Here is a 14,959-nt window from a genome sequence, read left to right as displayed (position 1 = left end):
GAAACAGCTAGGGACACTGTTTATTGATTAGATGAGGCTTTAACTTTTTTAAAGATCAACTGAAATAACATTTAATTGCAATTTAAGGAAAGCTAATGTGGGTTGTGTGTTGTGTAGCAGGACACTATCAGGCTCAGTGTGACGTTATCACTTTATGTAAGATTTAATTAGCTCTATTTAAGTATTTTGTTAACAGAAATAAGGTAAGAGGTAAGAGGACAATGGAACTGTATTGAATGAAGTGCCATCATGAAATCAAAGTACTTAAAATATAAATTGATCCTTTTTGGTTTCTTATTTAAGATAAAGTCATTTACAGCAGATATGTGTGTTGTTGTAAACAAAAAGGCAGTTTAAATTCAGTTGAATTGTACTGCTCTGAGTCCCTAATGAAATTCCTTTCACATCCAATTTATTGACCTAGTGGAAGATGAAGCTTTATCAAAACCCAGACAGGTAAAAACAAAAATAGATACCTTTTGGTGGTGGAGGTGAGTGAGAATTTTTTATTTTTTGAATGCAATTTGGTGAAACAAACCTTTAAGAAAATAATATTTGGCTTATACTGTATATTACTTCAATACATTCAACATACAGTATGTTTAGTTTATTTCTATTAGAGCTATGTTGATGACTGCTGTCTCAATAGTAGCTGGGTATTGCTTAAAGCATAATGTAACAGTGGATAAATATGAGTAATGTAAAATGGTGTCACCTAGAACATTCCATAATACCACGATTAAAAGACCATTATTAATAATGTTTCTGTCATGTGTTTATGTAAAGCAACTTATTACTGGCCAATATATTATCTGATTTTATTTTAACAATCAAATGTCAATATATGTATCAGCCACACAAATCCTGTATCTTTACTACCATTATTATTTAATTCAATTTCCTTTTTTAATCAAGTTTAATGAGTATACTGTCATGTAGCCACTGTTAAAAGTTGCAAGAGCTGCACCTGAGGAGAAAAAAAACATCACCATCTACATACAGTGAGTATTTTAGCTATTTTAAGGTATGACCCTTCTGAAAAACATTATGTGTTGAGTGTGTAAATGAGGCCAAAGCAGAAGAACCCACACGCTCACTGTGGAGCTGTGCAAGCAGAAAAGCTGCTGAGGTGTTCTAACTAAAAGGCCACGGTCAATGTCATCCTCCATACACAACATTTAAATAGTACTTTCCACTTTTTTTCCCCATCAGGCTCTTGTATCGTTAATTGGCAGCTCTGTATTATCATCATCCATCATCTGTGGAACTACACGTGTGTATTGCTTAAGAGTTGGCCAAGAACCCTAACGTAGGTCAACTCAATTCTGATTTTATCCACCTGTCCGTTTTTGTTTAGGCTACATTTTGTATGTGACATATACAGTAATAGGTTTTTAATCTGATAGGGCAGAGAGTAAAAGTGCACACATGAGCCGAGATAAATTTGCTTGCTGTCACCATCTTGTGGAGAAAGCAGGCGCTGTCCTCTAGATACACTTATAGATAGTCCACAAATGCTCCTTAAAATGACAAACATTCACATTCTGATGCTCATACTCAAAGCTGTCATCCACACCCTCCTATGGATGTATAATGATGTACTTTAATTTAGAAAATTTACACAATGCATAATTCATAAGGAGAGGCTTACAGCACACACACACACACACACACACACACTCCCTAAATCATAACTTTAATCAACATCAAACGCAGCTAAACTGTAAGTAGAAGTACAAGAGGTGTGGTATAATATTTTATTCTCATATTTTATGGAATACAAAGCCCCCCCCCCTCCCTCCCTCAATCCCACCTCCCACCCCTCCCCATAAGAAGTGTGCACATCAGATCCGGTGGAAACTATTCAAAAGGACAAGGAAAAGAAACAGCCGAGAGACAAAAGGAAGTCGCTTTGTGGGTGTAGAAGTGTATGACTGTAGTTTAATGTGATCTCTGTTGTTTATATAAAAAAGTATACCGTCCTGAATGAACCCTTTAAAAGAAGCCGCCAAAATCTGGCAAGAGTCAGTCAATGAAAGGGCTTCGGCCATGACGGATGGACAAAAGACGAAAATGAAACAAATGAGTTTCCTTTTTGAAAAAATGAAAGAAAAAACAAACAAACAAAACATCTGTTCCATTGATCTTTTCTGTTATGAGACTACAAGGACGTAATCAATCATGTGCAACATTCATTTACATCACTGTAAATTCAGTCACTTTGCTATACTTTTACACAATCTCTTTCTACGCTGCACACAGGAATGAAGAATTTCTCCAATTGGACTTGAAGAAAAAAAATTATACAAATTAAAAAAAGAAAAAAAAAATTACATAAGGGATAGAAAACGGCCAGCGGGACTACAAATGAATACAACCTCTTATGTACTAGCAGCCAACCTAGGTCCAATAATGTAGGCTTTTGCACAATGGCTTTGAAACATCTGGAGTGTGTTTGACATAACTTAGCCATAACTTTCCAGTGAATTTGCCACTACTGGAACCATAAAGCAGATTCCCGTCAATGGGGATAAACAACTGAAGCACATTTAAGCTTTTTTTTTTTTTTTTTTTTTCTCTTTAGAAAGGTCCGGCCGCTTAAATCTCATGTCATGACATGTAAAAACCAAATCAGCTCCAAGACACACCAGGATGGCGAAACCACTGACGAGTATAGTGAATAAAAAATAACATTAGTAACATCACTGCCATTGAATCCATAAATCTCAATGCATGACTAAGTGACAAAGTCCATTTCAGAAGTTCAATTATAAGATGTTTGTTTTAGTTTATTTTTTTCCAAGAATGAATTGTAATCTTTTCCTGACCACTACACATCAAAAAACACACCAGAAAAACAAGTTAACCCGATACAATAACACACAATCCAAGGTTCACAGTCCGAAAAGGTGCTGTTTGAAAAGATCCTCAGGTCCTCTGTGTCCTCTGTGTCCACTGGTTAAAGTGTCCGACATGGTGAACCATCAAGTTTCACCTTTCAACAAGAGCAATTCATGTGGTGGGACACTGGAAAAACTATTAAAAAGAAAAAGAAAAAAAAAAGAAAGAAAAAAAAAAAAAAAGAAGCGAGAAGTAAAAGAAGACATGTTGGAGGATGATGGAGCTTTATGTTGTCAGTCACCGTCTTCTAATAGCTTTTTCTCAGTCGCTCTTACAGGGAGAATAAACAGGCTGCAGCAGCTCACTGTCCGTGTCTGTTCCTCTTCTTTTTTTCCTCTTCAACATTTTCATCCATCCATCCATCCATCCTTGTCCTTCCTTCTCTGGTCAGGTCCTCACACCATGTACGAGTTCTGGTTCTTCAGCTTGTCCAGCTCTTTGCTCTGCTGCCTCAGAAACAGGATTCTGTAGTTGAGAGGGGGAACAAAAAAAAAGTGAATGAGTGTGTACGATTATCGGTGTGTGAACAACGTCTATGCAAATGTCGTCATTTGCCTCACCTCTGTTCCCTCAGTGTAGCCTGAATTTCACTCACTCTGACCAGAGAGCGAAGGTTTTTCATCTCTGTGCAGATCTCTGACATGTACAGGCTGCCCATGTTGTGAATGTCCTCGCGCAACCGAGCCGCCTGACAGACAGAGTTGAGGATTTATTGTCAAGTTTGGACAACAGTCTTATTTATTACAACATACGTGCAGCATGATGGAAAACTGAATTATTAGAGGATAAAAAGGGATTGGCTCTGTTGATACAAAACAAACAAATATCATAAACCAGTTAGCCAATCCCAGCATCTGTTGATATTAATACTACAGTCAGCAGTCTTCTTCCTGTGTTTGCTGTGTATCTGAAGGACTCTACCTGTTTCTCAGTGTTCTCTGAAGGCCATCCTTGGATATGTCTGATGAGACTCTCATCAAAATGAGCAGCCAGGGTGGGAGTGAAGGAGCTGGGGGCGTCAGCCTGGGTTTGACTGGTGCTGCCGGAGGGGACGTGGGGGGATGCGCCAGATATGCTCGATCCCGTGCACAGGATCTCCTGGCTGGTAGTAGAGCAGAGAGGGCTGATTAATGTTTACTCGTGCTGGAATACTCATGTTTTGGCAGATGAATGAGGAGTATTATGAATTATTGTGTATGGGGAGTTAATTTGTTGCCGTTAATTATTGTGTCGTAGCACTGCTCATTAGATTTTCATGAAACTTGAATAACAAACCTCTCGCCAGTATATTACAGCTCTTAACTACTGTGATAAGCCGAGGCAGGGTACTATAATTATGTGCCAAAAAAAAACTGCGAACAGCATCACCAGAGTGTGATAAAGTGTTGATGTTATATCTCAAATTTGTGCAGCAACACATTTCTTTCTCTGGTTTGCAGGCACCTCAACTGAGAAATGAAAATGAAAATGAAAAGTTCTACAGGTCTTTGCATGATCATTACTCTGAGTAATACACTCAACTGTTTTCATTTTTTATAGGCATGCCGCTGAACAGAAAAAAATGAATAAATATGATGTGAGAAAATGTGTTTTGTGTCATTTAGGCAAACTCATTTGTGGCTTTTTGTTTGCTTTAGCTCCAAAGAATCAAACACAAACGGAAGGTGCTGATGAATTAAGTCATTTTGGGATTTAAACTTCTACTGTGAAAACTACCTTCTCTGCTGGAGAGTCCTGGGGTCTTCTGGACGCTTCTCTGCAGTCTGAGCCAGGGCGGCTGAGCCTTGCTTACTTGAAGACATACTGCCCTGAAGAGTGAAGAGAAGATGGCAATGGAGAGAGAGAGAAAGAGAGAGAGAGGAAGTGGGGGGTGTGAGTGAAAACATAAAAGATAAGGTGGTGGAGAAGGGGGCAGCCATAACTAAGTAGAGGAGAGACAGCGAGTCACACGTGAACACCTCTATGCTTCATATGAGATTTTTTTCTGTGCTGCTTTAACATGGATGCTCACCCTGGTTTGTGAGGACGCGATGCTGCTGGGGTGTACGCCCAGAAGGGATTTCTGGTTGCTCTGTGGCGTGCCGTTCCGTGGTGAGACGTACGGTCTCGGTGATGATGCGTCTGATGTCAGAGACACAGGGGACTGACTGGAGTGCTGGGCTGCAGAGGTGGGATCAGTACAGAGTGATGGAGGATCAGTGCAATGCTTTCCTTTGATGCAATCATCTAATATATAAATATACTAATCCTCATGAAAAGCAAACACCTGCAGTAGCTTTCTTGCTTCGAGAACACATTGGCAAACATGATCAGTTAGACAACCTGAAAACTTGCCAAAATAAACAGCTGTAGTCATGGAACAGACCCTCAGGTTGAATTCTGGCAAACTAGTCTATTAAAGATGTGTCTGTTCGAGTGAAGTAGCATGACATTAATGTACAAATTAGCTTTTTATAAGCTGATGGGTGCAATGAGTACAAATAAACAAAAGTCTGACTTGTGTCAATTTTACTGGTACATGTTGTTATAGCTGGAGGAGGATAAGGTTCACTGGAGTACACAAAGTACTTTGTTTTTCTACTAAGCTACTGTCACATCTGAAAACACTTCACGCAATACACACAGATAAAAGGAAAACTTCTCTTCCTACTGGCCATTAAAGATCCCATCCAAATGTGCTTTTAATGTAAGTGATGGGGGACAAAGTCCACATGCTTCGCTTTGTGCAAAAATTGAAGCAATTATGTACTAAAAAGACTAATTTTGGAAGATACCCACTTCGTTTGCCTCATTTGGAAAGCTTGGACCACTTACACTGAAAACACATTATGAAGGGATATTTTAACTCCCAGAATGAACAGCAGGAACTATTGCAGCATCCAAAAACTCATTTGAAATGTTTATTTTTGGGCTGCTGTTTAGAGACAGATGTAAAAAAAATAAATAAAAAACCTATCCTTGCATGAAATGTAGAATTTCATTGCCTGAAGGTCAATAAAAACAACAACATATTGGATTTTAGACTGGAGTAAACAAACTGATTTATGGTGACATAAACAGCAGGATGCCTTACAAAAAAAAAAAAAAGGGGGGAATTTTAGTTTGTGATAGCAGATGGTGAGAAGGAGCGAGGAGGTCATACCTTGGTTGGAGTGCTGAGCAGCTGAGAGCAAAGCAGTGACGTTGAAAGCAGGTCCAGCAGTGAGGAGCTTATGAAGCACAGACCGCAAGGAAGCTTGGGTGACAGCAGCTGCCAAGACTGGAGGGAGGAAAGAGGAAATGCATACACACACGCATACACACACACACGCGCGCACACACACACACACACATACACACACAGGTGAGTGACCAAAGACACGCAACAGGTGAGTGCACGACCATGCACAGTTAAGGTAGAAAACACAGTGAAGATAAGGAATCAGTGTTTTTTTTTTGTTTTTTTAAATCTTTTCACCAGCTGTAGTAGCCATTTCTCTCTTCTATTTAACTTTGAAGAAACTCAAAGGTTAGACAAGCATGTGTGTCAGGTTAATACAGAACAGTGAGAAATGTATCATGAATGACAAGAAATGCACACCCTGCTCAGTCGCCTGTTAAACAGAATCAAAACACACACACGCACACACACACGCGCGCACACACACACACACACACACAGGAGGGAAAACACTGACATTTCTGTTGTTAACACAGGACTATATCCAAAGCTGTGTGATACATGCCATTAGGGGGAACAGTTATTGGCCCCACTGTGAAATAGAACCACCCGGCACCGACAAGTTACATTAAAGCCAATTCCTATTAACTCCCATCCTCACCCTCGTTGAGCTTAGCCATGTCCATGCTGCCGTTGTTCATCTGCAGAGTCGCCTGCAGCGCTGGCAGGAGCTGATGCAGGAGGGCTGGGTCCTGGAGCAGGGCAGGCGACTGGGACTGGACAGATTGAGGCAACTGCCCCGTAGAGGAGGAGGAAGCAGAGGAGGAGGAGGGCATGGTGGAGGGGGTGGAGCCTAACGCGCCAGGTGCGGAGTTCAGGCTCTGAGAGGAAGAGGAGGAATGGCCGGAGTTGGATGCTGTGGACTGGTCCCCTGAAGTGGTCTCTGTGGAGATGAGCAGAGCCAGACGACATCAGATTTTTAGCACCATAACAAACATATATATTTTAAAAAAAATCTTATTTGTATCTCAGATTTTACTCAGAAAGTGAACAATAGAGTCAGAGAGGAAGACTGAAAAGTTGAACCACATTGCTGACGTTAGCTTAAGGCATACTTGTGGCTTTGTCCTGCAAGGCCTCTTGTCTGTAGTCCATGTCCCTGGGGAAACTGTTCGCCGCCATCTTGACTGAGTCTTTCTGTCGTTGTTCTCTGGAGGAGATTAACAGAGTTTGAAAGCAACTGTTACAATGTGCAAGACACACACTGCAGTGTTCCCTGAACTAATGACCTTCTGTTAGGACTGGTGCACTGGCGCTCTTAAAATGTACAATTCTGCATCAGGTTAAAATTTCAATATTCTTCTGTTATCTAAGTTGTAATATCATTAAAGTGGGCTTGCCTTTCCAACAGGTCCTTGGGCTTCTCCCACTGGGAGACCTCAGTTCTACAGTTGTAGTAGTACTTTTTCCCAGACGAGCTGATGTGTTCGGTCCAGTCATCTGCTGGGTCCTGGTGCTGAGACAGACAGAGGCAGAGACAAAAACAAAGACCAACGCAGACTTTAAATTCACTGCTCAGGCAATTTTCAATATATCATTTTTGATTTGATATGTAAGTGAGTGGACATCAGTGGCTTTAGAAATAAAAAAAAATACTACAACACAGTTTATAAAAATAAAATAGTCATGTAATGATTTGCAGTTGAACAGTGACAGAACGCAACAGGTCATACTCTGAAAACCACACCCACCAGAGGAGAAAACAACCGGTGCCATGAAATGCAACTGAGGGCTGAAAGACTGATGTCTGTAGCTGGTTGAAAACATTTGATTTGAGCAAGTCAAAGGATTGTTTTGGCACCTAATGTCTACCTGAGAGGAAAAGCGAACGCTGAAACCTGTTATGTTGTAAATGCTGAGATGGAATACATGAATGCTGACATCACGTCTACAGTACAGAGAGCGCAACTGTGTATCAACATAACAGGCAGGCATGACACTTCATAACTGATATGGTGACTACAGTCTGTAAACAGGCAGAGAAATGACACAGACATACAATCACATTCAGGCTCTTTTTACAGTTTGCTATCCTGGGATTTAAACATCTATTGCAAACACTAAATATATGTTTCAATTAAACATTGTGTTTTTACTGTCATGTGTGTTTTCTGTGACTAGCGGAGTGTCCAGTTACATTTGTCATTTTTAATTGAAGTTTTTGAGCTGCAGGCTGTCAGGTCTGTCTCTTCCACTGCACGGCACACAGACCTGTAACCTTATCCACTTCTTACAGGGTCAGCAGCTTAGTTCTGGGTTCTTTACCCTGTAGGTAGTGCATCCCACCATACAGAGGCTCCTTGGCATTATTTACCAGACAGCAGTAACACGCAATATAAAGTTAATGGAGAGCAATGGATTGTTTTCTCTTCTGGGGTTGGCAGGACTTAACTGCACTCTGTCTCTATTAGATAAAACTTAAAAGATTATTGGTATGGTTCTTTAAAGGGGATACATGGTTTTTGGGATTTTCTGTTATTTATATGCTGTTATGATGCTAAACATGGCTTAAATTCCAAAACTTGAGATTAATGTATGTACAAATGCTGTCTGCAAATTAAAACCTCACACTTCAATGCGTTTTATAGCCTCTGTTGTGTTGTCTGTATTTGTCGAAATTCAGATCAATTTTCAGTTCGAACATGTGCGGATGTACTTGAGAAGTTGACATTTCGAGTCAAGAACATGAAAATAATATGGTGAAATCCTGCTACTATAGTTTATTTCATGGTTTGTTGACTGAGCTGCTCAAGCCAGCAGAAGTCAGCTGATCCTCTGCTTCTGGGAGCTAACCTTTCAGAGCAAAATGGGTTCATGAGAAGGAGCTAAAACAACTTGTTTCAGACAGAGGCTGAACTCAGACGGCTGTATATATGGTCAGTATGAGTTAAATAAGGAGTTTTCTCAACTGCAAATCATGGACAGACATTCAAGTAGAGCCCTAACCCTAACCCTGGAACTGTGCATAACACGTCCCTTTAGGGATTATTTTATGATTTCAAATATGCAGGTAGTAAACATCCCTCACTTTCTTTTTCCACCCTTAATAATGGATAAGGGCTTTGTGGTCTGGATGGGAGCTGGTATGTTTAATATTAATGATTTCTACTGACAATTCCCGTCATTCCAACAGTTCCAGGACAGCTAGAGTTTTCTGACCACGTTTTTCCTATTTACCACTGCACAGTATAAAATGGACGCGTTTTGCAAAAGACATCTGGGCCCCGATCACCAATACTTCATTATACCTTCATGATACTGCTATTTCTGGATTTCTCTCTTATGTTTTTAAGTAGAATAGATTATGGACAGTAGTAGGAGATTTTCCTGGCAGCAGGGTCTTAGTAATACCATCAACTGCATTGTTATTATGGTTGAATCTCATCTCTGTCTAATGTAATAAATTCAAGTTGTTTTGAATCCTCTTTTATTTATCCTGGGTTCTCAGTACTTCCAGCACACAGACGTACTATTGATAGTAAGGAGACACAAACAAAGAGTCACACAAGGCTCCTTAATTGAACTTTTTGACAACTGCAGGCCTCTAAAGGATGGATAATAATTTAGCTAAAAGCTAATCAGACTGATCTGGGCTTATGAACGTCAAAGCAGTGCAGAGAAGAATAGACAGGCATAATTAGGAGTAGGTCTTAATCAGCAAAACATAATATTCACTCTGTAATCCTCCTAAACCTGATCTGCAAAGTGTTTGTTCTTCTAGTCTCTTTCTCTTGTCATCACTGTCACGATGGTGCACAAAGGTGAATACATGTGGAAAACATGCCACCTTTGGCTACATACTTATAACTGCTTTGCACAGTAAAAATTAAATCAAACCATGCTGTGTATGCACGTGCAAGATTACATTAGTAAACCTTTTCATTTTGTTAACAGTTAGCTATACCATGTTAAACCAGATGGTCTGTGCTCATTATTTTAGCAAATCAGTGTCAGTGTCTAACCAGTTAAATATTGAGTATCCAGTCTTAGTGTTCAGGATGACTACTGAGAAATACAGCTCTTTTTATCTCATTCACTTGGACAAATCTTTTTAACAAGGAAGTTTAAATCCAATCAGATCATCTCCTCTATAAAGAGAGCCTGTTATATAAATATGAAGCTTCAATCATGCCTTGTTGTTGGTTTACAAAAATGTCTGTATTCAGAGAAATACCTCTCCATAATGCCCTGCATACCATGACCCTAAGTGGTGTGACAGGAAATGCTGAAGGTATATATCATCAGATAGTGCTGGACAATGTCTTACCCTGTCTGTAGGCTTGCTCTGAGACGCATGCGAGTCGGAGCCATGGTGGGAGCTGTTGTTGTGAGAGTTCTCCTGAGGAGAACCGCTGGTCCCTGCAACGAAGCCATTTATCAAGTAGCAGAAAATACACAGTGTTCCAGTCTGCAGAGGACTAAATTCACCCTGACAGCTGCAGCCACCAAATAAGAAACATTTTTTTCACTACATTTTATTGTTTTAGATCAGCGTTATATACATTTGAGCAGCAATAGCAATACTGTGAACTGACAGCCATGAAATGGCCAAATGATCCAAAGCTTCATCTTGTGACAGTTTCTAGGTTCATGTTTTGCTTTTCATCAAACTCTGCACCTACATATTCACGTATTAAAAATTAGAGTGCACACATGACAAAACAAGTCTGCATGGCATGTCAAAAACCAACAGAGAAAGAATGTCAAGGTCAGTTTTAAGAGTTAACACAAATAAAATGTTACAGTTTGAAGCTGAGGTTGAGAGCCGTTAGTTTACCAGCAGCCACAAGCATTTAATGTTTTCTATCTGTGTGAGGTTGCTGCAGCACAGAGATGTAGTCTTTTCCTCATAACAACCCTTAAAAGTGAAACTAAACATTGCATGCATTTACACGACCACCACTTACCATTTTTTCCTCTAACTGTGTGGGAGGTTTTTGCCTTGCCATGTCCTGCGCCGTCTCCATGTCTGCTGACAGGACTTTCGTCTGAGCGTCGCAGCATCTTGTAAGGGGGCGTGGGATCTGACGAGCCATCACGCACCTTGTCGTAACGGTGAAGGCTGCTGGACTGGCTCTTTGGCTGAGATTTATGGGTCTAGAAAGAATAAACATAAACTTACCAAACCTACACTGGTGTAGTTTTCCTCACACGACTTTTACCATAACTAACTTTCCTTGTGGATGTAATAGATTAAGGAGGTCTTGCTGGAGACATCCAATGCCACTTTAGACTGATAAAGTAATCCCAAAACTGCTACCCATAAAAATAAATGGCAGTCAAGAGTGGAGGAGTTGAATTTGACATCCTTAAAACTAGAGGAGCAAAAGATGTTATGATTACAACTAGATAATGAGATAACATTTGGCTGCCAAAAGAAACAACTATACTGTAGTCGTACTTTGGATTCAGTGTTTCTGTAATATATGAGAGAAATGTATGTGTTTGCAAAGTCTTCAAAGTTTCAACTCAAGAATTAAACTATATAGCTAAGGCATAAGGAATCTATTTTGTACCCAGTGATGTGTTGGTCAACTTGTGAACTACCAGAATACAGTAGAATATAATTTTGTAATATTTTGTTTATTTTGGTCAAAACAACTGTGTAACATGAGTTTTTGCATTAAATATACAATTTTGAGCATCGATCCTAGCTCCTTTAGCTTAAACTTTTGGTTCAATGTAGCTTTTGTGAACAATTACACTGGTGTATATATGTATCCCACTTTAACAACAAAGATGGCAAAAAAACTAATAAGTTAATGTATAGAATATCCTGAGTCGTTAATTTGACTTAACTGGAGCTGGGTTAGTGTCACTCACGCCATAGATAAGAAAAAAGCATGAGTGGAGTTGCCCTACCAGCAATATAACTATTTATCTGAGTATTAGAACGTCTTTGACACCTTTATTAGCTACATTAGTGTTGAGTGGTAGTCAGGAAGTCATACCTGATAGGATTGTGAATCCCTTCTGTCGGTGCACCTGTGAACACACAGAGAACAAACGTTATTGAAAGACACTTTGCGCTTGAGCTGCTCATTTCCTTGATTAAGCAACACATTTTTTTTTTTTTATCAAACTCATCTTTAGCCAGTTAGCTGCCGTTAGCTAAGTTAGCTTAATTTGCCAACTTAGCAACAGCTGCTTGCTCTTCTTGTCACTTTTAGTAAATAACTGTTGATATTTAGAGATAAAGAGTAAAATATGTTGAATATAATCGCGGCTTACTGTTATCCTGTCAGTAAGCTAACGCTACGTTAACATTAGTGGGTAAATATCCGGACTCCGTCGTTTATGGCAGGCAGACTGCGAGCTAACAGCGCCGCTAGCTAGCTGTTAGTAACAAACATCAATAACCGACATGACGGTTACAAATCTAAAAATGAGCTACACCAGAAGACTAATGTTTATAACGTGGAGGTTTGTGCTTAATTTACCCATCGCTGACTCTTGTTGGTTTCCTTGCATACATCACCATCAAGGCCGCGGTGATGTGTGTGTGTGTGTGAGGGGGAACCGTGGCCTCCTGTCGGTCTGTCTGCTCTCTCTCTATCACTTCTCACTTCTCTCCGGCCTTCCTGGATTCACTCTTTCTTTCCCAGAAGACACCTACACGCCGCGCAACAAGCACCAGCACTGCATAGTGGCTGGTCTGTCATCAAAACCACCTTCAGTGCATCATCTGGCATGTAGTCACGACGTATGCTTGGCTCGGGCCGATGTAGCTCAGCAGAAGGCAGCTCAGGCAGGAGGAAGCGGAGAGAAGACGGATTGAGAGTTAATGTTTAGCTAGAAGACAACTTCCGCTCTTCCCTTTCAAATTAACAGTGTCATTACAGAAAGTGAAACGCACTGACGCACTAAGATTACTTCAAACATCTCTTCTCAAAGGTATATTAGTTATGTACTTAATGTCATTTTTTAAAAAGTCGTTATTTTTGGAAAGTCACACTTAATTTGCATATTGCTCAAAAGGGAAATGTAGAGTTTCCTTTACTACAAATTTCAGCTTTTATACCAAAAACAATCTCTTTTTGTGACCAATTTATTTTCATTTTCCAAGTGGAGGGTACACATGCAACCAGACAGTACACTAATAATATAATCAATAAAGTAAAAATGTACAAATGATTGAATACATTTGCTGATATTGTCTGCAGCCACAAACCACCAAAAGCATTAAACAATCCCCACAACCATCCTATAGGTCCTCACCAATATACATCATCACTCCCCTCCAAAAACAAACAAACAATTTATGAACTTTGTCATAATAATATTGAATCAGAAATGTGCTAAATGTATTAATAAGTCCATTGGAAATTACTTAAAATGTGTTGAAATGATGATGAGTATTACCAAAAGAGTTAACAAGAACAATATTTTCACCTTCAAAATGACTGACAGACAATTAGGACACATGGCAGACATAAACTCAATAAATAGGTCCTTACATTAAAGGTTACATTTTGTGGAACAGATTTGACAGAAATGGAGAATAATCTTCATAAGTATGCTTTGATTTGTGTATAATTAGTGTATAATCACCTGGAAATAAACAATAATGTGTGTCTGAAATGTTTTGGGGTTTTGTTCAACCCCCGCAAAAAAAAGGAGAATTTACCTCCAGACACAAGAACACACTGCTGTCACACTAACACAGTGTGACGATTTCTGAACTATAACTTTCTGAGTGTGTGTTAGTTTCCTGAACTATAACTTCACCCACAGACATTTGCATTCAGTATCTTCCTCTCAGTTCCTGTTTTTCACACACACACACACACACACACACACACACACACACACACACACACACACACACACACACACACACACACACACACACACACACACACAAATACTTGAAGTCAGACCTTTATTTTGAAGACCGATTCCTTATTTCCGGTATTGGCTGTCTCTGAATCACGTGACGCAGTTAAAAACGAAGCGATCTGGTGCTGTGGACTCCTCCTCTGAGTTCACATCTCGTTGGCTGGACATTTTCTGGGACACACCCACGATCTTGTCTGGCCTGTTCTCTTCATATAAACATCAGTGGCACTGTGCACTGTGCCATCCACCTATACTGGATGTTGTGTTTCCTCCCCCTGGGGCTTCATTTGGTGTGTGCTGAATGAGACATAATAAGACATTCATATCATTTTATCAGCAAAACAGTTCTTCATTAACTTCTGCATACAGGCATCACCTAATATCTAACCTACTGTGATTGTTGAGCCTGATCCACTTCCCTAAGTAAATATCTTGATTTTATGCCTTTAAACCCCCAAAGAGTAGACCCATATAGCTTAAAAAGACAAAGTGTCAAATGGGTAATGAAAGAGGTAAAAATAAATAAATAAATAAAAAAGCAGACAGATGAACTGCTGAACTCTGATTCCATTAAATTAGTATGAATGTTTGTCTAAAGTGCAGTCATATGTGAGAGTGAGCTATAGGCCAACACCATATCTAGTGCCCTGTGATTGCTGTATTGATTGCCTGCTGGCTTGATTTAGGTCAGACCTGACACATATTGACTGACTAAGAGGCAGTCTCTTTACAGTCTGGCCAGTTGAACACCGGGCACGCTCTCTCTCTACGAGTGGATGTTCAAAATGCAGCTCATGCTCCACTGTGGTTATTGAAGGAATTTGGCCTGCCTCATCTGGGCCTGATGGCACGGACAGTCTCTGGTGAGTGTGATTTTGCGTTGTTTTGCTGAGCTGTTATTTCCACTACCTAAACATTACAACCCCGAATTCAGTTTAATAGCCAATACTTGTTCATTACCATCTATGAGGTTTTCATTTATTAGCAGGACTTGGAACA

At 39.8% G+C, this 14,959-nt stretch overlaps 1 protein-coding gene across 2 annotated transcripts; it reads right to left on the bottom strand.

Annotated features, from left to right (window-relative positions):
- Window positions 1–1,843: 1,843 nt before the first annotated feature.
- Window positions 1,844–12,902, bottom strand: LOC128369363 (WW domain-containing adapter protein with coiled-coil-like). Of its 2 annotated transcripts, none has more exons than XM_053330391.1 (13): window positions 12,562–12,902; window positions 12,073–12,106; window positions 11,029–11,218; window positions 10,389–10,480; window positions 7,462–7,577; window positions 7,177–7,271; window positions 6,723–7,004; window positions 6,044–6,160; window positions 4,913–5,061; window positions 4,618–4,709; window positions 3,823–4,003; window positions 3,462–3,589; window positions 1,844–3,366 (listed from the first exon to the last, which is right to left on the bottom strand). In XM_053330391.1, exons 1-13 carry the CDS (start codon window positions 12,600–12,602, stop codon window positions 3,297–3,299), a joined length of 1,587 nt encoding a protein of 528 aa, XP_053186366.1. In that variant the 5' UTR covers window positions 12,603–12,902; the 3' UTR covers window positions 1,844–3,296. The 2 variants fall into 2 exon arrangements, with proteins under 2 accessions (XP_053186366.1, XP_053186367.1); XM_053330392.1 differs by having other exon boundaries at window positions 7,462–7,571.
- Window positions 12,903–14,959: the final 2,057 nt, after the last annotated feature.

This window comes from Scomber japonicus, chromosome 12 (assembly GCF_027409825.1).
Source record: "Scomber japonicus isolate fScoJap1 chromosome 12, fScoJap1.pri, whole genome shotgun sequence".
Taxonomy (NCBI): domain Eukaryota; kingdom Metazoa; phylum Chordata; class Actinopteri; order Scombriformes; family Scombridae; genus Scomber; species Scomber japonicus.
This window is presented reverse-complemented; position numbering and strand designations above follow the sequence as displayed.